The following is a 26,777-nucleotide window of genomic DNA, read 5'->3' on the forward strand; positions in this document are numbered from 1 at the left end:
GCCAGCTCTCTATGGAGACAGGTATATGCTTTTCTCTATCTCTATTCATACCACAGCCCCTGCTGGAGGGAGAGGGCGGGGTCCAAGACACTCCCCTTGGGGTGTAAAAAAAGGCTCTTTAGATAGAGGTGATCAGAATCTCTTCAGAACCACAATGTGGTGTTATGGTCATCTCCAACGCAGAACAGATCCACCCGGAGTCCCAGCAGGGCTTGAAGCCTGAGGCCCTCTACAGGATGACGGTATGCTTCTGGAATGCCACCTAAAATTGTTCTAGCTAAGAGTGCACAGGAAAAAAAGGGAAAGAGGTTATGGGATGGGTCAGCCATATATTGGCGCTGATGTCGGAGAGGACATGGAGGGAGCCGAACTGCACACCATATTTACTGAAAAGGTTTCCAAAGATAGCAGGCGCTGGAGAGAATGTATCCAAGATGAGGATTCCGTGGGAGGAAGGAATTATTAGAACACTCACTTTAAAATAGATTTACTCATGAATAGTTAAAAAATTAAATCATGGGACAATGGTCATTTTGCTTTTTTGGTCTGCAGCACAACAAAAAAATAAATAAAAAAGGGCCTTTTTATCCAGTTCTCGGTACATATAAATGTGCATTGCAATGCTTTGCATAGGTTTTTCCTCTGTGTACTTTGCAGTTTGTCATATTTCAGCTGTAACTGTGTTAGTGTCAACAGGTGGATACAACTTGTAAGCATCCCTTAATGGATTCTTAATTTAGTCTTCTGGATCAAGGGTTTTATGAAGGCCTAACTTTGCCTACTCTTTCCGGTTTGATAACTTGCCTGCCCCACTCAACATGCATACATTAATATTCCTTTGTCAAAAAGAGCAAATATACGTACCCACTACGGGATGGACTAACTGGTGGTAATCCGGAATATATGTGAATGCTTGTAGTAGTGAACAGATTCAACATGCATCAACCCACCTGAAGAAAATGGATTTGTGAAGCAGTGTAATGTTTACATTTTTTTTCTTAGCAACAAATGTACATGAAATACGCAGCCTCCGCCCCCTAGAATCCCAGAAGAAAAACAAAATCAGAGTTCAACTGATTTTTATTACGATCATCTTTTTTGAACATTACAAAAAATAGTTTCTCTAACATTTATGAAATTACAAAAGGCAGGATTTTGTTTATCAAGATCAGAAGGAGAATATTTTGTGGACGTCATACAGTATAAACTGAGAAAATATCGTTTACTTTCCATACAATATTTACCTAATTTTAGATTTTATTACAAAAGAAGAAAATTACACCATTTTAATTATAAAAGCAATTGTAAAAAAAACTAGATCCGTGCTGAGTAACACAAAATATCACGTGTCACAATGAATACTAAAACTCAGTTTTCATTAATTAAAATATGCTGAACACTGGAAGACTAACACACACTTGAAAAATGTACCAAAGTTGATGGTGAGAAACATGATCGAAGTGACGTGCCAATGCTGCTAACAAAGTTTGTACAGGTTACTTAATAGGAGCTGGAAAACCATACTTAAAATGGGTCTTTTAACCACGTAGCCTGCATGAATAGGTAGCATAGACCAAATAAAGCAACAGAAAACAGTTGCAGAGAGACTGTGCGCCTAGTGTGTTGGTCAGATAGGATGGTTGGCAAATTCCTAAAGCTCCCCTTCGGTTCTGAGCAGTTCATTGGCGAGTTGTTTTTCACCCTACTATAGTACTTGACCAAAATGTAAACTATTTGAAAATAGTTTGCTGTTTTCATTATAATAATTTAAAAAAAGGGTGCGCTATAGTAAGGAAACTGATCGCAGTAATACCCCTTTGCATTCAGCACGTGTAAATGATTTCTTGGAGTGATCGTATTCAAACCACCACAATGACCAGCAATACTTCACAGTACTTAAGAATACAGACCGTTGTAAGCCGCTTTAGAGCATCTCATGCTCGAGTTAAACTACTCCAGTGGGTGCTAGAATTGGTGAAAAGATCTGACCTCTACCTCAGCCATTTTTTCCTTTTCTGTAGCAACTTCGATTGGGCACTCAATTGAACAGATGTAATCCAGTCAGTTGTGGGGTGGTCAGGCCTCTGCTCACACATGGTTGACACCACATCCAGTAGAGTAGGATGCCAATATGAATGGATTTTCTTCTAGCATAACCAGAACGTACCGTCCCCCATGAAGGCCACAGACAAAAAAGCTCTTGATGTTTGCTGGATCCCACCTCCTCCAGCGTAAGGGAGTACACTAACAAAAGAATGCCCCCAAAAACAAACGCATTCTTACTCAAACAAAAGAAAAAGTAGTCTGTTACTGCCTGCGCCTGCATGTGCTTTGCGCGGTGGAAAGTCATTGTACTGTAAACAATAGGTACGGTTATTGATCTTAAAGTTTAGTGATCTTGGTTGGCTATCGATAAATGGTCTAAAAAGCATGTGAAAAACCGAGTTAAACTAGAATGCCATGAAATCTTTAACTTCGTTCTCTGCATATTTGGTTCTCAATTCAGCTCCTATTCACAGAGCTGGCATTTCCGAGATTCTACATTTTACTGATTCTCTAGAGGGTTTTGCTGCCACCCCAAAAAGGCGCAAAGGAAATGCTCTTCTAATTTCCTTACTTCCTTAACATTAGGAGGTCTGTTTGATTTCACAAGTGCATTTTAAGTACAAGGCAGACAGTCAACCTGTATGTACCGATTCATAAACAAATGTACACAATTTAGACGTTGGGCACACTGTCAAAGTCCATGCTTTAATACCCAGTGGACATGGCACAACCTACTCAGACATGTGCAAGTTGGTGCACAGCAAACCTATTCCTCATAGGAGGTTCATACTAAATGTCAACAGTATCATAAAGCAGAAGGCTGATTAATGCGGGGGCATTTGCACTTCGGATAAAAAGAGGAACATTATTGGGCTTTAGGGCGAGTATTTATTGCAGCAAGCTCAAATGGCATTAACACCCTCCGCTCAGTGTTCTAGGCTTTAAACCGACATCCACATTTGTAGATGTACATGGTCTTTTGGTGCCCATCAAACAAACCGTTTTAGGCAGTAGTATGTGTGATGTTCCAATTTGAGGATTGCAAGTCAGCTGTGACAATATTGTGCTAGTGTTATCCAAGGCTTTGCAATATTTAGCATCAATGCTTGCATCCTTTCAATAAGGCAGCAGGAGTTTGTAGATCTCCTATGCTGGACGTATTCACTCTTTTCATAAAGAACTTTAAAATAAATGTACTTTTTTCTAAAATCAATTGCAAGTTACAGTTTTCTCTACTTCGTGTATACAGTAACTTAAAAAGACTTTGGAGCTGTGCACGAGTGGTCTTGAAGACTTCTAAAAACTAAATAATTTTGGATAAAACATAAAAACATTCCCCATCAACAAATCTGACGCACAGGTCTGATTGCTTTACCTGGGTATTCTCAGATCGCAAAAGACACATTAATCATTGAACGTATTGGGGGCATGAGGGGTTCTCTGGATTCCATGATTGAGCAGCTGGTTCTAAATCTACGAAGAGATCTGGTGCGCAAATCACATTGTGTAGACTGGCATTGCAGAAAGTGCCAGTCGGTAGCGCACAATGGAGACTAGCTATAGTTTCACGAGGTTAGGGAATTAGTCAGTAATTTGCTTCCTGCAACACAGAACAACTTTTCTCTGCAAAGCTTTACAATGTAACAACTGAACACTTAAGTAACTGCACTGAGAAGCACACTTGTGCGAGCTTGCGCTGCAACTCTAGAGAAGGTGCCACAGGAATTAGAATTATGAGGTCTCCATAAGTAGGAATAATGCTTACTTTTATCAAAAGATCGAGGGTAAAGGAGAACCCATAACTTGCTTCCTGTAGGTGTTCTTATACCTTGGACCTCAAATTGAGGATATACCATACAAAAACAAAGTTGTGCCTGTTGGTGTTCATGAAATCAGACAAGGGCCAAAGTGGCAATGTATTTACTAATCCTTTGCCTAAAGCACTGGGCCTCTCCCCAGGAACCTGTGTGTGAAATACTACCAGCACATTTGTAAAAACAGCATTTGAAAGTTTTTTATAGTCGACGCAACATATTTCATAATTATTAAATAACTTGAGAAGTAAACAGTAACAACTAAATCTACATATATTAGGCATACAGAACGTAAACTTTTGTGCTGCAAGATAAAAATATACTTTGGGAGTTGATTTAAGCAAAACTGTGAACTAGTTCCATTATTTTTGTACACGTGGGAACTAAACTGTGGTGAATAAACTCAAGTGGATTTTCTGAGTCAAGCTTCCTAACACATTAAGTAAACATGTATTTGTAAAATAAATATCTAGTAAGAACTTCCTGAGTGGGATCTGCAGCCAAAACGAGCACGAACCTCTGCAAAGAAGCACAAAGGTAAGTGAGCTTCCAATGGCTTCAGAGACTTCATCGCAGTGCAGCATGGAAGCAGAGCTTTTGAAAGGAGGGGGCGGAGAAAAGAAATCACGATAGCTCATTTGCTAGAGTTGTTAAAATAGTATTGGCAGCTGCATGCATCAAGTACTCTAGTTTACCCATCAATCATTTCCTTTACATTTTTGTAATGTGAGGCAGTAAACAATGGGCGCCTCAGCACCTTGGAGCAAGGCTGTAAACCAGATTGTAAACTGTAAACTGATTTGCCAATAGTAACATTCACGTTACTGGGCAATACAATAAGTGTGCATACAATATATAAAACGTTTTAACTGCTAACATCGCCATAGCAGTTACTACCATATTTCTCAGGGTCCCACAAGCATTCTTAATATGTCGAGGCCGGCAGCAGTACTATGTCACATTCAACTAAGTGTTATTACAAGAATGTACCGTGCTGATGACACATTGCCAAAGTCCACACAGCATATTGACGAAAATACAACGGTCTATTTTGGCTTCACCAAAGTGCTTATGGGCTACTTAAATTTCAGAGAAGGATGAAGTGAAGATCTCAATTTTGATGGTTGGAGTTTTGTAAATCAAAGTTTCACAGAATTATTTGACTGACTTAAGTCATACAAATCAGTAAAAACACTTGATTTTATGTAATTCATTCTAATTCTATTGCAATTCAGAATGAATTGTGTAAAAAGACTTTAGAAGAAACTGGTCATCTGGCTGTAGCTAACCAGAAGTATATAGTTAATGCCTTTTACTACTGTTTTTCTAGCGCAGTCGACGATATTACTAAATCGCTTGTAAAGTCCACGGACTAAGGTGGATAGCTATATATTAAGGGAAACTGTTCAATTGAGGGACAGTCTCTGGTGGGGCCATGTGATGCCTTGAGACTAACAGCACAGGAACAGTGTATAGAATACAGACATTATTTTCCAGTAGCAGCTCAGATCCAGAGGCCCACACAGCAATCACCATCTTGGTTCCAAGAATATATACACACTAATGTAATACTGCTGGACTCAGAGTGCTGCTGCTACAGGGAACTGTTTCTACATTTACCGTTGAATGTGGCCAGAAGAAAAATATGATGGAGTACTTGAACAGGCAAAACAAAAAGCTTTGGCAAAGGAAACCACAAACTAGTGAAGATTCGACTTGCGCTTTAGGGTTTTGCTCAGTACATGAAAAGAAAGGCCAGGAATAAAGTAAAAGGTGCTGTCATTTCTCCTGCTCCTCCCACTTTCCAATCTGGCCCAGGAGCATGGGTGCCAGTATAAATATGCCTCAACTGTAAATGCAGCAGCATACAACAAAAGGAAGATGGAACAGTACTTGTTCGAGCACCAGTATGGCTAGCTTCATTCACTCAACATTAGCAATCCTCCCCATATAGCAACGAAATCAAATTTCAACTATTCGAGTGGAAAGAAGTTGTTACACAGGCCTGTACAGTATTCATATACAGCAGGCGTGCAGAGTACCTGATCCCAAAGGATTAATGTATCCATCGAGTACTCCACCCAGCACACATGTGCACTGGTGGATTGTTTTTAAAATGGTCTTCCTATTTAAAAAGGACAAATAAAATAGTCTTTCTTGTAGAATAAATATTTGAAGATTGATCTTGTGTCCAACTGTACATTACGAAACAGCGAGAAAGACCTTCTCATTAAGTACAATATTTACAGTTTTCAGAATTTGCGAGGTGCACATACATTACTTTAAAAAATTAAATTAAAAAATAACAGTCACTCTTCAATGGCATGAAATCCAATCAAGACACGTGCGCCCGTACGTACACACACACACACACACTTTTCTTGGTTCAGTGTTAAAGAGAGGTTTCTGTGTCCATAAACTTCCCCGATGAATCTTCAATGCTTATTTTAACACTCGCTGGTTTGTCAGGGCTGTTAAAAAGAAAAAGCAAAGAAAGAGTTAATGTTTTGGTTAGAAAGCAACTTTACATAAACATATTTATACATACACAAACATATAGATCAGCTACAGCATCCATCAAAGCTCCTAAGGGTGACTATTCTAGTAAGGGTGGGTGAATTTTCCACAAATGGAGTAAAAGGAAAAAGAGCAGACAACAGCACTTTGGTAACCAGTTCCTTATTTAAAAACCTTTGGAGGAGTAACAAATCTGAAAACGCAGCGCAACAAACATGATTCAGTGCATAGAAAGATTGCTTTTAGGTCATGATTCCATGACTCCATCACATTCTGCTAATGAAAAGTAAAAGATGCTTTACTATGGAGCTTGTAATTGCTTTTCTTTTAGGGAGAATTCTCAAAAATGTGCCAATTCCCTCCACCTTACAGACCCCCAGCAACTTTGCTGGATTTTGAGGACTTTATTCTTTTAACCTGGAGAGAGTGTGACCCTTTTACCCCACTCATGTATTTTAATGTGAATTTTAGCACCGTGTTTCTTTTGGTTATGGAGTCTGACAAACTCCATAGGCATCATCTTTTACATTGTGTCACACAGCACCTTTTAGTGCATTGGCACAGGGAAGTCTTTCAGATTTCTCCAGGTTTAAATACCTTCTCTGGTATCAACTACTGTTTCCCAGAGCAATAAAGTGAAATGGACTTTACTTCGCATTTTAACTTGCTAGACACAGCACACATCTCACAATAAAGTGCTAGAGGGGTTACTTAGTATCCCCTGTGTCTAGATGCTCATGTAACATTTTTATGTTACCCTTTCCTCACAGAATGGCTAGTGGCAGTGATTTAGTTTTGAACTACCATTGTTTGCATTTACAGCGGCTGTTCGCAGTCCTGGTAACGCTACCGCGGGAGCCATCTTTTTCAAAATGGCGCAGAGCCATCTTTGACAAAATGGTCCATGATCTTTTTTCGGTTTATAGTGACATTTTCGAATGTCACAATTTCAAATGCCTTTTTCTCGAATGAAAAATGCAGAAAAAAAAATGTTGAATGTTTATTTTTTATTTTTTAATGGGGGGGGGGTTCACCCCAACCCTCTCTTTTTTTATTGACCCTTTTTTTTACTAAACCCAAAAAAAAAATATATATATATATATATATTCAACATTTTTTTTTTACTTTTTGTTTTCCCGACAAAAAGGCATTCGAAATTGTTCATTTGAAATTTTAACTGGATACCTCTTTTTTCACCATGTCCTTGAGGAAAGGTCCTTCTAGAGATTTTCTCTGCGCGCCAAACCAGGTATGGTCTCTTTGTTCATTTTGCTTTTGTTGGGATGCAGGAGTGAAGCCCACCTGTCTCCAGGCTGTCTGGGGTAGGCAGGAAGTGAGGGAGGTGCCCAAAACTCCCTGTGCTTAGTCTCCTAGGAGACCCAAATGCACTCTGTGGTGATTGGCTGGCTATCCCGCAAGGACAGCCACCCTGCTGGGTGAGTGACAGCTAGGCTGGAATGAATGGCAGAGAACTGAATAAAATGTGAGTCTTTTGGCTTGGTAGGCAGATTCGACCACTGGACGAGGGAACCGAAGAAGAGCTTGAAGAGGGCGCCTGCTGAAACTCCTGTACCGTTGGTTTGCCCAAGGAAGCCCTGCTGCAGTGCCAAAACGCCAAGTTCGCATCAACAGAGAAGTCCCTGCAAGGACAACTTCTCCCCTTGAGTTGGTGGGACCAATCAACTCCAAAGTAAGTCACCTGGACACCCATCTCGGAGCTGGTTGAATTTCCTCAGAGTTGCTGCAGGAAACCGTATAGCCAGGGAGAGGGACACCAGATCGTGCATGTTACTTTTAAGCTGGTCTAAAGCTTTTGGAAGATCCTCCGGACTCCCATGAAGCAGGACTGACAAAGCCTGAGCCCTCTCAGAGTGCGGGACCCCAGAAGCAAGGATAGTCCACCTTCACAGCCAGGAACCATGTTGTTGCTATTTGCGGTAGCTAAAACACGAAACGGCCACTGAAAGTGAAGTTTGCCGGTTGCAGGTTGACAGTCTCAGTGCATTGCAGGAGTCCCCCGACGTCCTCCCTCTTGCCCTCACATCTGAGGCCCAGGAACAGTGAGATCTGCAGAGTTGCACAGGAACAGAAGTCATCAGCTGCATCTTTTCTTCTTTACCAAAGTACTGTAAAACACGTCTAAGAACTTACCTCTTACTGCAGAAGTACTTGTAACTTCCACAACTCACAAGTCTAATTAGCTTATGGCCCTACATTTGATTATTTTCATCAACGACTCCTAAGAACTTGTGCAGAGACTTTTCCATTTACTTACCAGAATTGCTTTATCCCATCCAAGACTTTTGCCCATTGACTTTGGCTAAGCCTATTGAACTGAATGACTCTTCTAGTGAACTCTAAAAGTATCAGCACTGCATATGAAAATTTGTGATCTCTTGTGTTCCAATAACCTTTGCCTTTTACCAACTTTAGAGTATTCTGAATGTCAACAGTAAGATATTAATGTCCCCAGCACCCTTGTTACTGAAGTCACCTGTGGGTGTAAGTTGCGTCTGTGGGCCATCAGAAAAAGTGTCTTTTCTGATTCAGAAACTCAGAGTGAACAGTATTGAAGCGTATTTCTGTGTTCCTATTCTATTGCTACCTTCTAAAGAAGGCTTTATAACCGATTGAAAAATTATTAATTGTTTATGCAAGAAACCTTGAGTGTAAGAGTTTATTTGAATACCTGTAACTGTGAATATTTGTGCAACTCCACTACCACTCACATTTCCCCACTTGATAAGCCTGGCTGCTCAACACGCTACCAAAACTGTGTAGTACAAGCTTATACCAAAGGTTGGGTTGCCTATACCTGTAGTCATAGTTGTTTGTAGTGTTCCCAGAGAGTACTGCATTCAAACTTTGGCCAACATCTGCTATGGTATTGTGCATCCCTGTCAGATGGAAGGGAAAAAGGAACATGTTTGCCAGCACCCATGTCTACAGCGACTATGCCTCTGAGGACAGAATTGTAGAGTGGGTCCCACCCTGCTTGTGGCTTTTGTGAAGAATTCTACGGATCCCTCACTGAACCCCTGCCTAAAGTCTCCTCCCAGGTGGCCAGGGGAAGGTGTACTGTGGGAGGATCACCTGGGAGGAGAGGGGGTCCAGACTAAATACCCTCCTCAAACCCAAGGGTACAAACTAAAGGATTGTGGAAATGTGGTCTTCACTAAACCATATTCCTCTATAATAGCCAAATCTCATAACCCAGCTGTTAAATGCCCTAAGTGAATTAAATCTACCCTTAAAGAATGTAGAAGTTGAAAAACCTAACTTTTGTGGAAGACACTACAAGTCCTAGAATCCTAGAGGTACTGAGATGAAGGTGTGCTGAAGGAGCATGCAGATGTAGTAGACAGGCAATTAAGCCTAGAAGCCATTGCAGTAGGTAATTATGGCTAATAGCCTACACCTGAAGCCTATCATTGACCCTGTGAGGCATATAAATCCCCAGGAGGAGCTGGAACGAGAGCTGGAAGGCTGGCTGTAGCAGTAGTAGCAGAGGAGAAGCATGGGGCTGGCAATTCACAAGTGGAAGATCAGAAGGGACACCAGAGCGTGGAGACAGCAGAATTCACCTGCAAGCTCTGAGAGAGTCCTGTTCTTCCAAACTGTTAGTGCAGAGGCTGCACAGAGGAAGACGTGCAGGAGGCTGAGTTTTTCCCATATGAGCCTTGTTGTAGTGATTGCGATGCCGTGGAAGTGCAGGAGACTAAGGCCAGAAGCAGAAGGCAAGCCGAGATCTCGGGAGAAAAGGGCACTCCCACATCAAGTGGCTGGACCCGAGACTCCCGTGCTGGAGAAGGGTGTGGGTCCCAAGCGAGGCAGAACTCTAAGTGGTCAAGGAAATCAGGAAAGCAGTGCAGCTCGCAAAAGCAGCATCAATGAGCGAGTGAGTGAAGCACGGCCCCTTCAGATGCACTGTGCAAGCCTTGTCGGTAACTTAACTGTAGCCAGCTCCTAAGTAACTTCCGTATTGCTAAACGTGAGTAAAATCTGTTTGGTATAATTGAATTCTTCTTTAGAAAATGGGCTTGTAACATTTGCGCAATTCGTAAAAGCTGGAATACTTGCGTGAGAAAGAAAAGACATTTAAATCCATTGTTGAACATTTTCTGACTAACAGAGTGGTCGCGTGTCCTTAATTGAGGAAAAGGAACACTTTTTAGACCATTACAATATTCCTAACATTGACATTATACGAGTAAAAAATTGTGAAAACTCCATCAAAAGAAGGTCATGTGTACCCAACTGTGTTTCCCAATGGAAGTCAGAGTTGCATTCTTTACCATTACACGAGAACACATTCATTCAACTTTAAAATCTATCTTAAAGAGGATGTGTGTGCTTAATTGTTTTTTCACGCGCGACTGAACTAAATTGTATCCAGAAGTGACATTTGTTGTATTTCAAAGTACTAAAGAGTCTGAAGCATTGAAGAGAAGAACATGTGTTGCCCAAGCCAAGAGCCTACCCCTTTTCATGGTGAACCCTGTCTTGCCTAGAGCCATCTAACGATCATGTGAAGCTAGTAACGGTCAAGTGGTATAAGAAACAAGTACACCATTGTTACCTGAAGCTGAGAGTGGCGCATAAGAGCCTGGGTAATCATTTGGGCTGATAAGTGACAGAAAGGTGGGAACAAAGCTGGGGAAGGGGAACCAAATTATTATTAAGAACACATTGAAGTAAAATACAACATGTGGTGCAAAAGACTGCTGAAGCGAGAAGGGAGAGAGTCTTATGAGCAGAAGCAGGCGGTTTTTGTGGTAGTTCGACTAAAGAGACTGCCCCTTTTAAGAAAGCTATTAAAAGGAAGAGTGCATTGCCTACCTGAAGAGGTTATAGCGTTTTGTCAAAATCTGCCTAATAATTTAAAAGCACTGAAGCAGTAGTAGTAATACTTGACCATTGGTGGAGTATGAAGTTGTCAGTAGATGTTACATTGAAGTGGTTGAAGCAGTAACGTACTCTGGGACAAAGGTGACTGTTCTCATAGTACTAACAGTAGAAGTGTGGTTGTTGGAAATAGGAGCAGCAGCACAAAAAGCATCCTGACAAATATACCAAATGTAAAGTTGAAACTGAAGAGGTCCTAAAGAATTGTGTATCGACTGAGGAATTTAAACCTTCTGAACTGTGGCTAATGATATCTTACATTTTCATCATAACTAGGATTACCATTGGTGCAATTTCTTGTCTGGAAGTTGGAAGGGGATCTTTTCATCAAGGCACAAAGAATTGTCAGTGGATTTCTGGTTGATGAACATTTGCTTTGACTTTGAACTTTCAAGAACTGGTTCAAAAATGTTTTTTTTTTAACATTTTGAAGTTTAATTGAATCCTGCGGAAGGGACCTTACCCAGCACAGGAGAAGGCCAATCAGATATTATGTTGATATTGTTTATTATATTGTGTTGCTGTATCATTTCATATATAATTTCCTTTGTATATTGTTTTGTGTGAGGGCCAGTTTACCCATGTTAGAGAATGTTCCCATAGAGTTTAGACTAGGTAGGGAATTCCTCTGTAGAGCAGGGCAAAAAATGTGTTTTCTTTAAACAAGTTCTTTAATAAAATGGCAGATTTGGAGAAATCTACAAGCAGTTGTCTGCCTCCCATTACTGAACCCTCACAATATAGAACATGGTGGTGGTGTCTGAAGATACAAACCACTGTTTTCTGAAAGACTTCAGGGCCCAGACCACTGTCCTGAACTCCAGAACAGTGATGTGGTAGGGCCTTTTCTTCGCTCTGGCCTGGAAGTCTCTTGTGTGGGCTCCCCACCCGTCCAGGGAGGCATCCGAGGTCACCGACTTGATGTGCCTAAAGGCAAAATGAGATGGCGATTCCACCATTGGAGAGCTTGGCAAAAGGAGGGTGAGAGACGAAGCTTGTCCTCTCAGAATCCCAATATTTTAGGCCAACAGGCGTACATGGACTCGTCTCATTTAGAGCCTACAGTGTGAGAATCAATGGGATGCAAGAGGCCATCATTCCGAGGAGGGAATTGAGAGAGCACACTGACGCGGTCGGCAATCTTGACATCTGCTGGACCTTGTTCAGTATCTTATTCACCTTCTCCTGTGAAGGCGAGGGGACACACGCAAGAGTGTTGAGACGCAAGGCCAAGAATAGCAGTATGTAAGCATGATTTTTCAAAGTTCACGGAGAACCTCAGATGTCAGACACGGAATGGTGCCCTTGGTGTGTTGCGTCGCCAACGGTAAAGTTGAAGCGTGCACTAACGAGGGAGGTGGGCTGCCACTGGAACTAGGCATTTTGTGAACAATCTTGGTCCTGACTTCAACCCGAAGGGCAGGGTCTTGAATTGGTAGTGCTTTTAGACCTGAAATCGTAGGAAACGCCTGTACCGCCAATGAATGAGGTTGTGAAACAACGCATCCTCTAGGACTGGAGATGAGAGGAAATCCCTTCTTTCAGCTGGCCAGGATGTGTTGCAGCGTCATCATGCAAAACCTTTGAGACTTGAGGAATCGGCTTAGCCTTCTGATGTCTAGTATCGGTCTCCATACTCTCGATTTCTTCCTTACCAGAAAGTATCTGGAGTATACTCTGGTGCCCTGAAGGTGCAGTGGTGCAAGCTCGATTGCCCCTTTCTTTAGGAGGGACCATACTTCCTGTAGCAGCAGGGATTGGTGTTTTTACGCCTTTGGGACAGGAGAAATGTTCCCATTAATTCCAGGATATTGGCCTGTAGAATGGTGAATAGCCATTTGTCGGTGATGTTTTTCCACTGTACGATAAAGTTGGCAGGCCTCCCCCTAATGGGTTGTCGAAGTGTGGGCTGTGGCCTGGTCAGGTCTGCTTTGACACTTGTCATCCGTAGTTTCCTCGATAAGATTGACATCTTGCCTTACTTGCCTTATAACCCCCTTCAGTGGTACTGCTGTAGGAGGTTTGTGGACGGTAGACCTTTAGTCTCTCAACGACCTTGAAAACCTCGCCTTGCAAGCGAAACGAGAGCTGCATTGTTTTAGCGTGTCGAGCAAATGGGCTGTTTGTGTCTGCATTGATGGCTTGCAGGGTCTCATCAACTTTCTTCCCAAAGAGGTTGATGCTGTCAAAATGCGTAACTACCGACTGGACCTCTGGCCAGAAACTGGTGGCCTTCAACCAACCGTGACGGTGTAATGCTTCACCGTTACCCATCTGGCAGCATCCCATAGCCGCTATGTCCACTGCAATAGAGATGGCATTATCTGATGACACTTCCTTTCATGTAGTTGTGCGAGCACCTCATCCCGCTTGTCTGGGAGAAAGGCTAGTATAGAGTTCACAGCCTTAACAGGAGAGAATTGCGAGCGAGTTTGCCACCTTGATGCGGCTGTAGAGATTACCCTCTTGCCAAAAGCGTCTAGTTTGCCCCAATTGTAAGCAGGCTGCAAACAAGGAGAGGAAGGATTGGAAGAATGCTTACGGGCAGGCTGCAGAGACAACTGAGTCTGGGTAAGCTTGTGTACGCAGGCATTAGGGTGCTGAATCTGGGACGTATTTTTTCACGAAGCAATCCGTTTTGGTGGTGCTGCTGCGAACTGATTGATCACTAGGAGGCAGTCTTGCCAAATATCCTCCAGTACTGGAATGGCCACCATTGATTTTCTGGCAGATTGGAACTGTTGGTACAGTAATCCTTCCTTTTTTAGCTCCTCAGGTTTAAGATCAAAGAGCATGGCTGTCGTGACATGAGGGCATGAAAGGAGCCAATCTAGTCCAGAGGCGAATCTCTAGGTGCTAGTTCTGTTGGCACACTCACCTGGCACTAGATCTTCAAACTCGTCTGTAGAGTGTGTGCCTGGAGAACCACCTGTTGGATATATGTGTCCGTACCTGTGAGGGTGACTGGTAGAAAAAATGGAGCCCCTGAAAGAGGTCCCGGGGTGGTTGAGGAACTAGGCCTTCCCTTGTAGGGAAACCACCGGTTGTGCTGAAGAAGGCAACGGTGGAGCAGGAAGCCATTGCAGGAGATCCAAAATAATGGTCTGTAGCACGGACATAATGACAAATGAGACATCCTTGAGCCGGAAGGCTCATGAGCTTGTTAAGGCCCGAGGGGCGGGGCGCCCATTCGGACAGGTGCCACGGGAGGAGGTTCAGTAGGACCTTTAGGTAGAAGAAGACCTTGCTTTGGTGGACCTAGAGGCAGCCTGTGAGCCACAGTTTCCACCTAATCCTCAGAGGACACACCCTCGGGCACATCCATGTCCGAATCAGCACCCCGCAGTAGTAGTTTCTCATGAGGGGCCATGGATGGACAGGGGAACTGCAGGCAGTGCATAGGGAGCCAGCGAAAACCATGGCCGAGCACGAGTTGGCCTGCGTGGGTAAGACAACGCACAAGGGACAACTCCGTCCATAGCAACTCCCCTTGGAAAGGTGGAGACCAAGGGCCCTTTAACAGGAATAGTCGACAATGCAGACGTACTTGGCAGCAACGTAGGTCTAGGTGGCAACGAAATAAAGTAGAAGACAGACGATTTCGTCATCAACAAAATGGTTGACTGGACTGAAGCAACGAGTTTGATCGCCGACGTTGTCTTGGTCATTGGCGAGGTGATTGATGGAGTCAACGGGATGAGCAGTGTTGAAGAGGACTTGGACGCCGACAAGGATTTAAACTGTAGTCGTAGAAGAGTGACGCATTTCTAAAGAGTGCTTGGATGACGACCTGCCGATTAAGGCGTTCTCAGCACCAAAGTGTGATTCATGTCCCTTTTTCGCCTTCTTCCAACAGGAAGTTTATTCGTGGGACATCAACCTCTTGGCTGAGGGTGTGCGCTCTAGGGGTCTGCTGTGCCAGGTAGAGACAACTATGGACAGAGGACCCTTCATCCAACAAGGCCACTACCCTCCGGTGGAGGTCCTTGCATGTCTTGGATGAGAATGACTGGCAGATGGTACAGCTGGTCAAGTCATGCACCAGGTATACAGTAAAGACTTAAAGATCCTTGATGTAAACTTTTGAGGTTACAAGTCGAGCAGGCCTCGTGTTTCATCTCCGGACGCCTGAAGGCCCCAGGCAGAAGATGAGAACTGAGCCGATGGAATGGGCTGAAACTTCACTGCTGTTGGCAAGAAGCGACGCAGTACCAAAAACTGGAAGATTTAATTGGAAAACAGTGTAAAATAGACAGCAATCATTGAATTTCTATAAGAGAATTTGAGAACTCCCAAAACTTACAGTAAAAGAATCTGAAATGGCCACCAAAGGTGGAGCTAAGGGGATTGGTCTAATTGACTGTGGGCAGTATGATGCAATTCACTCTATTCTTCCCTCTGGCCCGACTCACACTGCAGGGCACACCCTGGATTTTCAGATATCCTCAGACCGACCGCACCTTCTCCAACCCTCTCACCACTCCCCTCTCTTGTAGTGATCACTTTCTCCTTTCTTCCCACCTCTCCCTCTTGCCCGCACGTCAAGCCGTCTCCAGCACTGCCACCTACATTCATCAGTCATCCCACCCATGAAGCGTGTCATTTGAGGCTTTTGCTGCTACTTCCTCTCCTTCTCCTGCACCTTTGGCTCACTCGCACTCAGACGCAACTCTCCCAAACCTTCATCTCCATCTCCAACACTCTGGATGTCCTTGTCCCTGTCCCTGTCATTAGGATCCGCTTGAAGCCCAAATCCAAGTGTAACTATTGGTATGATTCCGACCTTGCTGTCCTTAAAAGCAAGTGTAGGGCAGCGGAGAGGAAGTGGAGGGCGACGGGCGCACCCACTGACAACCTGGCTTGCCGCCTGCTCCAAAGGCAGTACAGACTATGTCCTCTCTAAAAGAGAGCCTACATCCATGCCTGCATCTCTGTGGCATCTAACAACTCGGCTGAACTTTTCAAAATCTGCAAGGAGCTGGCCAATCCTGCTGCAGTCTCTACCTCTCCTGTTCACCACCCCTCTGCCCCCCAGGCCCTCTGCAAAACCTTGGCCTCATTTCTTCTAAAACTCGGGAAATCCTGCCCACCCTCTCTTCCTATACCTCCTCTTCCTCCTTCTCCTCTACCACTCTTGGCCCATCTGAGGCCGTCTCTCCTCCTTTACCCTGTTCATCCCTGATGTTTCTAGACAAGTCCGACCTAAGAAAGGCATCAAAGCAGTTTCTCCCCTGCTCATCCAGAACAAAGGACCATATCGACAACCTTGCTCCAGCCTTGGCCGATTTCTGCAATCACTCATTTGCCACTGGAAATCTACTCACCCACCGCCCTTAAGCACTCATATGCACCCCCTTCTTTAGAAGCCCTTGGCTGATCCTTCCTCTCCAGCTAATTATTGCCCGGTTTCCATCACTCCTTTCCTGGGCAAAATCTTAGAAAGGTGGACATTTCCCAGCTTAATCTACATACTGAATCTGTTGGTTCACTCCATGATATGATATATGATATGGCATTTGTAACGCGCTTATACAAAAGTGTTTCAAGGCGCGCGAGGCAGGGAGGGGGGAACAAGGGGAAGACAGACAACGATCCTACTAGGCCAGGTGTCATTCAGATCGCGCAAGTGCAGGGGTAGGGGGAAGGGAAGAAGTGCAAGAGGAAGGGGAGGGGGGAAGTGCAGTACAAAGTAAGTAGAATAAAAATAAATAGGGCCAGCTGGTGGCAAGTGCAAGGTAAGTGCAGACAAGTGCTGGGAAGGGGGGGGCTGTAGGGATACAGAGACAGTCCCGCAGTGCAGGGGTTGCCAGGGAGGCAGTGCAAGTGGAGAGTGGCTGGGCCCAGGACCGAGGTCGCTGAGAGTGGCCCAGTGTAACGCTCACCTGATTCTCGCAGAGGCGCCGGTCTTGACTGGGCGACTACCGTATCTTCAAAGGTGATGTGTAGCACCCGGTTGGCCCTTTGGGCTGGACCTCTGTGCACTGTATGCCTGACGTGTAGAGTAAGATGTCTGCAGATAGAAAATATGGGGTTAATGAACTGGGGTTATTGGGGTGTCCCTATCTCTTTCCTCTTCTCCTCTCCTGTAGACCCCCAAAGGTTAACGCTCTCACCTTAGGTAAGTGAATGCCGAGCTCTCCATCTGCCTCGGGGCAGGGTGCTGTAACCAGTTTCTTCACTGGATAGGTAGCGCAGGCCTCTTGACTTCAGGGGACTGCTGTCCGTCGTTTACTGCACGAACGGTAAGTTTCGAATCATTCAAATGTCTTTAAAGTCTTTAGTAATGATGTCTCTTGTTTTGCAGGGTTCCGGCGATGGCGGATGACGGGCTGAAGTGAGTTGAAGATGGAGCCCGTGTGATGAATAGAAGCGCCTGGAAGCACGTAAGTAAGCGCTTGTTGCCTGCTTCACTATGCGCTCTAACTCTTTTTATTTTGCAGGTACGAGTTCGGAGCGGCTGCAGGGTGCCGGAATACCCACTGGATTAGATGTGGAAAGGAGTAATGGCACGTGAGTATTAAAGTTCCCCAATGTCTTTAAACGCACCTTGTTTTGTCTTTCAGATGCGGGATGCAGGGCCGAAGGCCTCCGGAGCGTGCGAAGAGTTGGTAAACTTTTGTCTTTCAGATGCCGGAATGCAGTGTGAAGACCTCCGGAGCGCACGAAGAGTAGGTAAGCCTTTGCCTTTCAGATGCCGGAATGCTAACCTGTTCTTTCTTGTCTTTATAGGTGTTGCTGAAGACTGGATTCAGGATGGTAAGCCTTTTTCCTTAGGCCCAGGACCGGATGCAGAAGACACGATGAGCGTTCTGCTGCAGAGGTTGCAGAATAACGCAAAGCAAGATTCATCCACTGGGTGTGGTTTAAATAGCCTCCTGTAGTGCTTAGGTGTCTCCTTCCACAGCCACGCCTAAGTAAGAAAAGAGTTCCTGGTAAGAAAAGAGTTCCTGCCTTCCAGAAGAGTTCCAGTGTTCTGAATCTAGGGAGTGGCTCCAGCCCCACCCAACAGGAAAAGTAGTTCCAAACAGAAGAGGATCAGAGGCTCAACTGGCAGGCAAGTAAGCAGCATGGTCTGCTGAAGGTAAGTCCACCCAAGCATTATGAGCCCGGCGCTTCCAGCGCTGGGACTGGGCATATTTATGAGCCTGGTGCCACTGGCGCCAGGACTGGGTCCAAAAGGTCCCAATTGGGACTGGTTGGCACTCGGAACCTGGGTTATGGATCTGCTCCCAAGGGAGTTGGGAAAACCCTGACCTTTTGGAAGCAGAGATCATGACAGTACCCCCCCTCAAGGCCCCTCCCAAACCGGGCTTCTCCGGGGGTTTTGGCTTGTCAGGAAATGTTCGGTGAAATCTTTTGATTAGGCGAGGAGCGTGGACATATTCAGCAGGTTCCCAGGATCTCTCTTGGGGGCCGTAGCCTTTCCAGTCAATTAGGTAGAATAGTTTAGATTTGGAGATCTTGGAGTCCAGAATGCTTTTGACTTCAAACTCGAGTTCTCCATCCACTAGGATAGGTTTTGGAGATTTGGTTAGTCGGGTTTGAGGTTGCACGGGTTTTAATAGAGAGACGTGGAAGACCGGATGTATCTTCATGTGCGGGGGCAAATCCAACTTGACCGCTACTGGGTTTACTATGGTAGTGATGGAATAGGGACCAAGGTATCTTGGGTTGAATGTGCGTGGCCCTTTTAGAGATAGATATTTGGTGGATAACCAGACTTGATCCCCTACTTGATAGTGAGGGGCTTCCTTCCGATGTTGATCTGCTCCTTTCTTGTATTGTTCTTTAGCCCTTTGAAGGTGAGAAACAGCTTCCTTAAAGGCTTGGGTGATTGTAGAATGCAGGTAGTCTACTGCTGGTGTTTCAAGATCTTGGAGGGGATCCAACTCCGAGGTTCGAGGGTGACTGCCGTACAAAAGAAAAAACGGGGTTTTCCCAGTTCCCGAATGGACAGAGTTATTGTAGGCATACTCGGCTATCCAAAGGATATCTTTCCAAGTTTTTTCAGTTTGTTGCAGCATGCAGCGTAAATACTGTTCCAGAGTTTGATTGGTCCTCTCGGTTTGTCCGTCGGTCTGAGGGTGGTGACTGGTCGATAGTCTCACATCAATTTGAGCCGACCGACAGCAACTTCGCCAAAAATGAGAAATAAATTGACTACCTCGATCCGAAATTAGAACCGAAGGAAAACCGTGCAGTCGGACGATGTTTTCGAGAAATTCTTGGGCCAGAGTTGCTGCTGTTGGCAAGCCTTTGAGCGGAATGAAATGCGCCATCTTGGAGAATAAGTCCACGATTACTAGAATCGTATTGTATCGGGAGCATGGAGGTAGATCGGTGATGAAGTCCATAGAAAGCGTATGCCAAGGGCGAGGTGGGATGTCAATAGGGCGTAAGAGGCCTGCTGGTCTTTCCTTTTGACTCTTGTTTTGGGCGCATACTCCACAGGACATTATGAAGTCTCTGATATCTTTTTTCCAAGACGGCCACCAGAAGTAGCGCTTGATCTTTTCTGAGGTCTTGGCTATACCGGGATGACCTTCCATTAAAGAGTCGTGATAACAAGAGATTACTTTTTTCTGTAAATCTGTGCTGGGTAGGTATAATCGTTCTTGGAAATACAATAAGTTGTCCTTTACTGCAAAGTCCTTTCCCTGCAGATGCCAATTCTGTATGTCTGCTGGAGTTACAAGTTGCCTGGCTTTAACCTTAACTTCCTCTATGGATTCTGTGGCGATTACACCCAGAATTCTTTGTTCGCGAATGATTGGTACAGGGTTAGGGTTGACCAAGTGTTCTTCCACTCCCATCCGAGAAAGGGCATCGGCTTTACCGTTCTTTGTACCAGGTCGATAGGTAATTATGAAGTCAAACTCGGCAAAGAATAATGCCCAACGGAGTTGTCTAGAGGATTGGGCTTTTGCGGTCTTCAAATATTGCAGGTTTCGGTGATCCGTAATCACAGTAACGGTGTGTCGGGCCCCCAGCAGATAATGCCGCCAAGCCTTAAAGGCAGACTTGATAGCCAGAAGTTCCTTGTCAGTAATCGTGTAATTGATTTCAGGAGGCGAGAATTTGCGGGACCAAAATGCCACGGGGTGCAACTGATTGGTTACCGGGTCCTTTTGTGATAGAACTGCCCCCATGGCAAGGCTTGAAGCATCAGTTTCCACGATGTAGGGGAGTTCGGGGCGAGGGTGTTTTAAGATTGGTGCAGAGATAAATTTAGTCTTCAAATCCTGGAAAGCTTGTTCCGCCTCGGTAGACCATTCAAAACGTTTGTTTTTCTTTAACAAGGCAGTGATGGGCTGGACCATTTGAGAGAATTCGGGGATAAACCTGCGGTAAAAGTTAGCGAAGCCTAACATGCTTTGCACACCTTTTACGGAGGATGGTGATGGCCATTTGAGAACTGCATCGACCTTCTTTGAATCCATACGCACTCCCTCCGCCAGGTGATATGAATCCCAAGAATTCAACTTCAGTCACGTTGAAAACACATTTTTCCAACTTAGCGAAAAGTTTGTGTTGACGCAATCTTTCGAGGACCATTTTCACGTGTTTCCAATGTTCAGATTCCGATGAAGAATAAACGAGGATGTCGTCAATGTAAACAACAACACATACATCTATGAGCTCTCTGAGGACATCGTTCATAAAATATTGAAAGGCGGCCGGGGCATTGCAAAGTCCGAAGGGCATGACCTGATATTCAAATAGCCCATACTTGGTGCGGAAGGCCGTCTTCCATTCATCGCCCTCTTTTACTCGTACCAAGTGGTAAGCTCCTCTAAGATCCAGCTTTGTATATATGCATGCTTTTCTGACTTGGTCCAGGAGTTCAGGGATCAAAGGCAACGGATATCTATTCTTAACGGTGATCTGGTTCAGGGAGCGATAATCGATACAAGTTCTAAGGTCTCCTTCCTTTTTTGGAACGAAGAACAAAGCTGAAGAAGCAGGGGACTTGGAAGGACGAATAAACCCATTTGCCAGGTATTGATCCAGGTATTGTCGAAGGTGAAGGTTCTCAGGCTCTGTGAGGGCATAAATTCTACTACAAGGAGGAGTAGATCCAGGTATCAGGTCTATCTGGCAGTCATAAGACCTATGAGGAGGTAGAGAGTTAGCCTGATCCTTCCGGAAAACATCTTGGTATTCTAGGTATTCGGGAGGTAACTGGGGAGTCTCTGAAGAAATTGCGGCCAGTGCAACACCAGGTGGAGGGTGACAAGTAGAGACACATTCTGGAAACTGGACCGTTCTTGCTCGCCAATCGATCAGAGGATTGTGTTTCTCTAACCAAGGTATTCCTAGAATAATCTGAAACTGAGGGGCCTTGATCACATCGAACACGATCTTCTCATGGTGTCCATCTTGACTTACTAGCGTCACCTCTTGAGTGGTATGCGTTACTGGCCCGGAGGCTATCTCCGTACCATCCACCGTAGTAATGACGTCCTTTACAGCCTTGGGACAAAGTTAGATTCATCCTCAAAACCATTTCATGATCCACATAATTGCCGATGGCACCGCTGTCGACGTAAGCTTCAATTGCATGTAATCGATCCGGATTATCAGGGCTAATGAGGACCATAGGTATCACGAAATGCGAGGTCACGGAACTGGTTTTCACGCTCGGCAAGAGGACCTCTATTCTTGTCGGGCGAGGTCGTTTCCCTGCTCAGAGTTTGTAACTTTGGTAACTGCAGCTCCTACTGCCTTCTTGGCAGGTTTCACCGGACAGTCTCGAAGAAAGTGCCCTGAGTTTCCGCAATATAGGCATAATTGCAACTGTTTCCTCCTTTCCCGCTCCCTTTGTGTTAGAGGACCTTTCAGACCCCCTATTTGCATGGGTTCCCCGGAGTCTACTCCTTTGGAAGGAGTTGGCGGTTTGGAAAATACTCGAGCATCAAACTTGGAACGATCGGCCTTCCTGTTCTGCAGCCTGTGATCTATTTGAACGACCAAGTCTATATAATCCGAACTGTCTTGTGGGGGATTCACTACTTGGGCTAAAACGTCTTTGAGCTCTCCACGTAGACCTCTATAAAACAGCGTAATCCTTTTGTCCTCAGGCCATTGAGTTTCCACTATTAGTCTATTGAAAGATGCAATATAAGCCAAAAGGTCTTAATTACCCTGTCGCAACGAAAGAAGCTCATTGTCCAAGGCCTGCCCCTGTGAATGTCTTGCGAACAGTTTTTCCATACTAAGCTGAAAGGCTTGAAAATCATGGAGAACCGGATCATCTTGATTAACTAGAGGGATCGACCAGTCTGCCGCATTCCCACTAAGGTACGAAAGTACAAAAGCTACTTTTGCTTGATCAGTTGGAAAGGCTGCTGGCCGGCATAAGAAGTGCAACCGGCACTGATTGATAAATACTGCAAACCTCTTTGGGTCACCAGAAAATCGTTCGGGCGGAGCCAGAGGTACATTCCCAGGTAGGTTGATCTGCACTGGATTCATAGAGGATGTTGAAGGAAGATTTGCCCCTGATGCGGGTAACGGGATCTGTCCGGCTTGTGACTGTAGCACTTGTCTAGCAAGATTGTCTGTTCTCTCCTTGGAAATAATTAGTTCCCTTCTTAGAGCATTCGTTTCCTGACGAGCTGCATGCACTTCTGCCCTTAGTTCCCCAAGTAACCAGGCTAGGGGGTCAGTATCCGAGGTTTCCATAGCGCCTGGGCGAGAGTTTTGCGGTAGGCTTTGCGTTCTGTAACGCTCACCTGATTCTCGCAGAGGCGCCGGTCTTGACTGGGCGACTACCGTATCTTCAAAGGTGATGTGTAGCACCCGGTTGGCTCTTTGGGCTGGACCTCTGTGCACTGTATGCCTGACGTGTAGAGTGAGATGTCTGCAGATAGAAAATATGGGGTTAATGAACTGGGGTTATTGGGGTGTCCCCATCTCTTTCCTCTTCTCCTCTCCTGTAGACCCCCCAAAGGTTAACGCTCTCACCTTAGGTAAGTGAATGCCGAGCTCTCCATCTGCCTCGGGGCAGGGTGCTGTAACCAGTTTCTTCACTGGATAGGTAGCGCAGGCCTCTTGACTCCAGAGGGCTGCTGTCCGTCGTTTACTGCACGAACGGTAAGTTTCGAGTCATTCAAATGTCTTTAAAGTCTTTAGTAATGTCTCTTGTTTTGCAGGGTTCCGGCGATGGCGGATGACGGGCTGAAGTGAGTTGAAGATGGAGCCCGTGTGATGAATAGAAGCGCCTGGAAGCACGTAAGTAAGCGCTTGTTGCCTGCTTCACTATGCGCTCTAACTCTCTTTTTATTTTGCAGGTACGAGTTCGGAGCGGCTGCAGGGTGCCGGAATACCCACTGGATTAGATGTGGAAAGGAGTAATGGCACGTGAGTATTAAAGTTCCCCAATGTCTTTAAACGCACCTTGTTTTGTCTTTCAGATGCGGGATGCAGCGCCGAAGCCCTCCGGAGCGTGCGAAGAGTTGGTAAACTTTTGTCTTTCAGATGCCGGAATGCAGTGTGAAGACCTCCGGAGCGCACGAAGAGTAGGTAAGCCTTTGCCTTTCAGATACCGGAATGCTAACCTGTTCTTTCTTGTCTTTATAGGTGTTGCTGAAGACTGGATTCAGGATGGTAAGCCTTTGCCTTTCAGATGCCGGAATGCTAACCTGTTCTTTGTCTTTATAGGTGTTGCTGAAGACTGGATTCAGGATGGTAAGCCTTTTTCCTTAGGCCCAGGACCGGATGCAGAAGACACGATGAGCGTTCTGCTGCAGAGGTTGCAGAATAACGCAAAGCAAGATTCATCCACTGGGTGTGGTTTAAATAGCCTCCTGTAGTGCTTAGGTGTCTCCTTCCACAGCCACGCCTAAGTAAGAAAAGAGTTCCTGGTAAGAAAAGAGTTCCTGCCTTCCAGAAGAGTTCCAGTGTTCTGAATCTAGGGAGTGGCTCCAGCCCCACCCAACAGGAAAAGTAGTTCCAAACAGAAGAGGATCAGAGGCTCAACTGGCAGGCAAGTAAGCAGCATGGTCTGCTGAAGGTAAGTCCACCCAAGCATTATGAGCCCGGCGCTTCCAGCGCTGGGACTGGGCATATTTATGAGCCTGGTGCCACTGGCGCCAGGACTGGGTCCAAAAGGTCCCAATTGGGACGGGTTGGCACTCGGAACCTGGGTTATAGATCTGCTCCCAAGGGAGTTGGGAAAACCCTGACCTTTTGGAAGCAGAGATCATGACACCCAGTTGTAGATTCAGTGCAGTTTCAGTGAAGAATTTAGCAGGGGAGAGGGAGAGAGAAAGCAGAAGCAAAGAGGAAGGTTTTGAGGTGCTTCCGGAACCGGAGATGGTTCTCATCAAGTTTCAGGGAGGCAGGAAGGCTGTTCCAGAGGGAGGCTCCTGCCGCGGAGAGAGATCTACCCCCAGCTCGTTGCTTCGAGAAGCGGCTGACCCTGAGGGAGTTGGAGACGGATGAGCAAAGGTCTCGCGAAGGAAGATATTTAGGAAGAGAGTTGAAGGTATTTAGGCCCAAGGCCCCAGAAGGGCTTTTGGACAATGCAGAGGGTTTTGAACTTAATCCTCGCAGCCACTGGGAGCCAGTGTAGAGATTTCAGTCCTGGAGAGATACGGTCCCTGGGCTTGAGGCCAAGGACAAGTCACGCAGTTCTGTTCTGGATGAGTTGCAGAGGGCGGAGAGTGGAGGCAGGCAGATTAAGATAGAGGCTGTTACAGTAGTCCAGCTTCGAGAGAACCAGGGCTCGGGAGACAGTGAGCTTCTGGGGGAAGGAGAGGAAGGGAAGAATACCTCTGAGGAGGTGCAGCTGGTAGTGTGACTTCTTAGAGACTTCGTATTTGAGGAGAGTGTGGAGTCGAAGATGACCCCGAGGTTTTTTGCCTTGCAGGTAGGAGCAGGAAGGGGGGCAAGGGAGGCTGGCCAGAGAGCTGCAGGGAAGGAGGGAGTGGGTGTGCCGATGAGTAGGATCTCAGTCTTACTGGCATTAAGGCAGAGGTCATTGGCGGCACACCATTCCTGGATAGCAGACAGACAGTCTCAGATGAGGGAAGGAGAGGAGGAGGCCGAGGGTAGCCTGAAAATGACCTGGGTATCGTCCGCATAGCACTGGAAGTTGGGGCAGAGAGCAGCGATGCGGTGGGCGAGGAGTGCCAGATACTGGTTAAACAGCCAGGGAGAGAGATTAGATCCCTGGGGGACACCACAGGTGGAGAAAAATATGTCAGAGAGGAAGGACCCCAGTTGGACCTGGGAGGGTCGATTGGAAAGGAAAGAGGTCAGCCACGCCAGAGCCTGACCAGTGATACCCAGGTTATCACGGAGACGGTTGAGCAAGATGGCATGGTTGACAGTGTCAAAGGCAGAAGAGGGATCAAGCAGAATGAGAACACACGGAGTGTTGGAGTCGAGTTTCAAGAGCAGGTCCTCACGGATGTTCAGGAGAGCAGTTTCCGTGCTTCTGGCAGCTCTGAAGCCAGATTGATGGTCATGAAGACTACCAACAGATTCAGCATGGAGGTTAAGCTGGGAGATGGCCAGTTTCTCCAGGAGCTTGCCCAGGAAGGGAGTGATGGAGAATGGGCGATAGTTAGCCGGGTAGGAGGGGTCTGAAGAGGGTTTCTTGAGAAGAGGGTGCACAAGGGAGTGCTTGAGGGGGGATGGGAAGACTCCAGAGGCGAAGGAGTGGTTGCAAAAGTCAGCCAGGGCAGGAGCCAGGGAGTCGATGTGGTCCTTGATAGTTGGAGGAACAGGGGTGAACCTGTTTAGACAAGACTTTCATAGATCGGACTTGTCTGGAAACCTCGTCAGCAGAAAAAAGGGGAAAGGCAGAGAAAGAGGAGGAGGTGTGGCTGCAGCAGGGCCAGAGGAAGTGCCGGGAAGAGAGGGAGGGAGGTGATAGGAGGAGAGTGAGGACAGGATGTCCTGAGTTTTAGAGATGAACTGAGAGGCCAGTGCAGTGCAGAGGGCCTGGGAGGGGACAGGAGAGGTAGAGACTGCAGCAGGGTTGGCCAGCTCCTTGCAGATTTTAAAGAGTTCGGCCGAGTTGTTAGATGCCGCAGAGATGCGGGCTTGGATAAGGGCTCTCTTCTTGGTGAGAACGGAGAGCCGGTATTGCCTTTGGAGCAGGCGGCAGGCCAGTTTGTCAGAGGATGAACATGAAGCATGCCATTTCCTCTCTGCCACCCTGCACTTGCGTTTTAGGGTGACGAGATCCGAGTCATACCAGGAGTTACATTTGGCTTTGGGCTTCAGGCGGATTCTCATGACAGGGGCAAGGATATCAAGAGTATCAGATATAACAGAGTGGAGCATGGAGAGGGCTGTGTCAGGATGGGAGTCAGCCGAAGGAGGGGGGGGGGCGAGAAGGTGGCAGCAAAAGCCTCAACTGATACGCACTTCAGGGGTCGGATGACAGAGAAGGTGGGTGGCAGTGACGAGGGTGGCTTTGTCTGTGGGGTAGGGAGGGTGAGGCAGGAGGATAGGAGAAAGTGATCACTCCAGGAGAGAGGA

At 45.9% G+C, this 26,777-nt stretch overlaps 1 protein-coding gene across 4 annotated transcripts in view; it reads right to left on the reverse strand.

Moving 5' to 3' along the window:
- Positions 1-1,062: 1,062 nt before the first annotated feature.
- Positions 1,063-26,777, reverse strand: part of SLC4A7 (solute carrier family 4 member 7) — a 1,353,206-nt gene continuing 1,327,491 nt past the window's right edge. For all 4 annotated transcript variants that reach the window (XM_069648779.1, XM_069648778.1, XM_069648775.1 and 1 more), the window contains one exon: positions 1,063-6,331. In XM_069648779.1, coding sequence (XP_069504880.1) covers positions 6,253-6,331 — 79 coding nt within the window. In that variant the 3' untranslated portion in view covers positions 1,063-6,252. The remainder of the gene's footprint in view (positions 6,332-26,777) is intronic.

The sequence above is a fragment of the Ambystoma mexicanum genome, chromosome 2q, assembly GCF_040938575.1.
Source record: "Ambystoma mexicanum isolate Mex_15411 chromosome 2q, UKY_AmexF1_1, whole genome shotgun sequence".
NCBI classification, from domain to species: Eukaryota; Metazoa; Chordata; class Amphibia; order Caudata; family Ambystomatidae; genus Ambystoma; species Ambystoma mexicanum.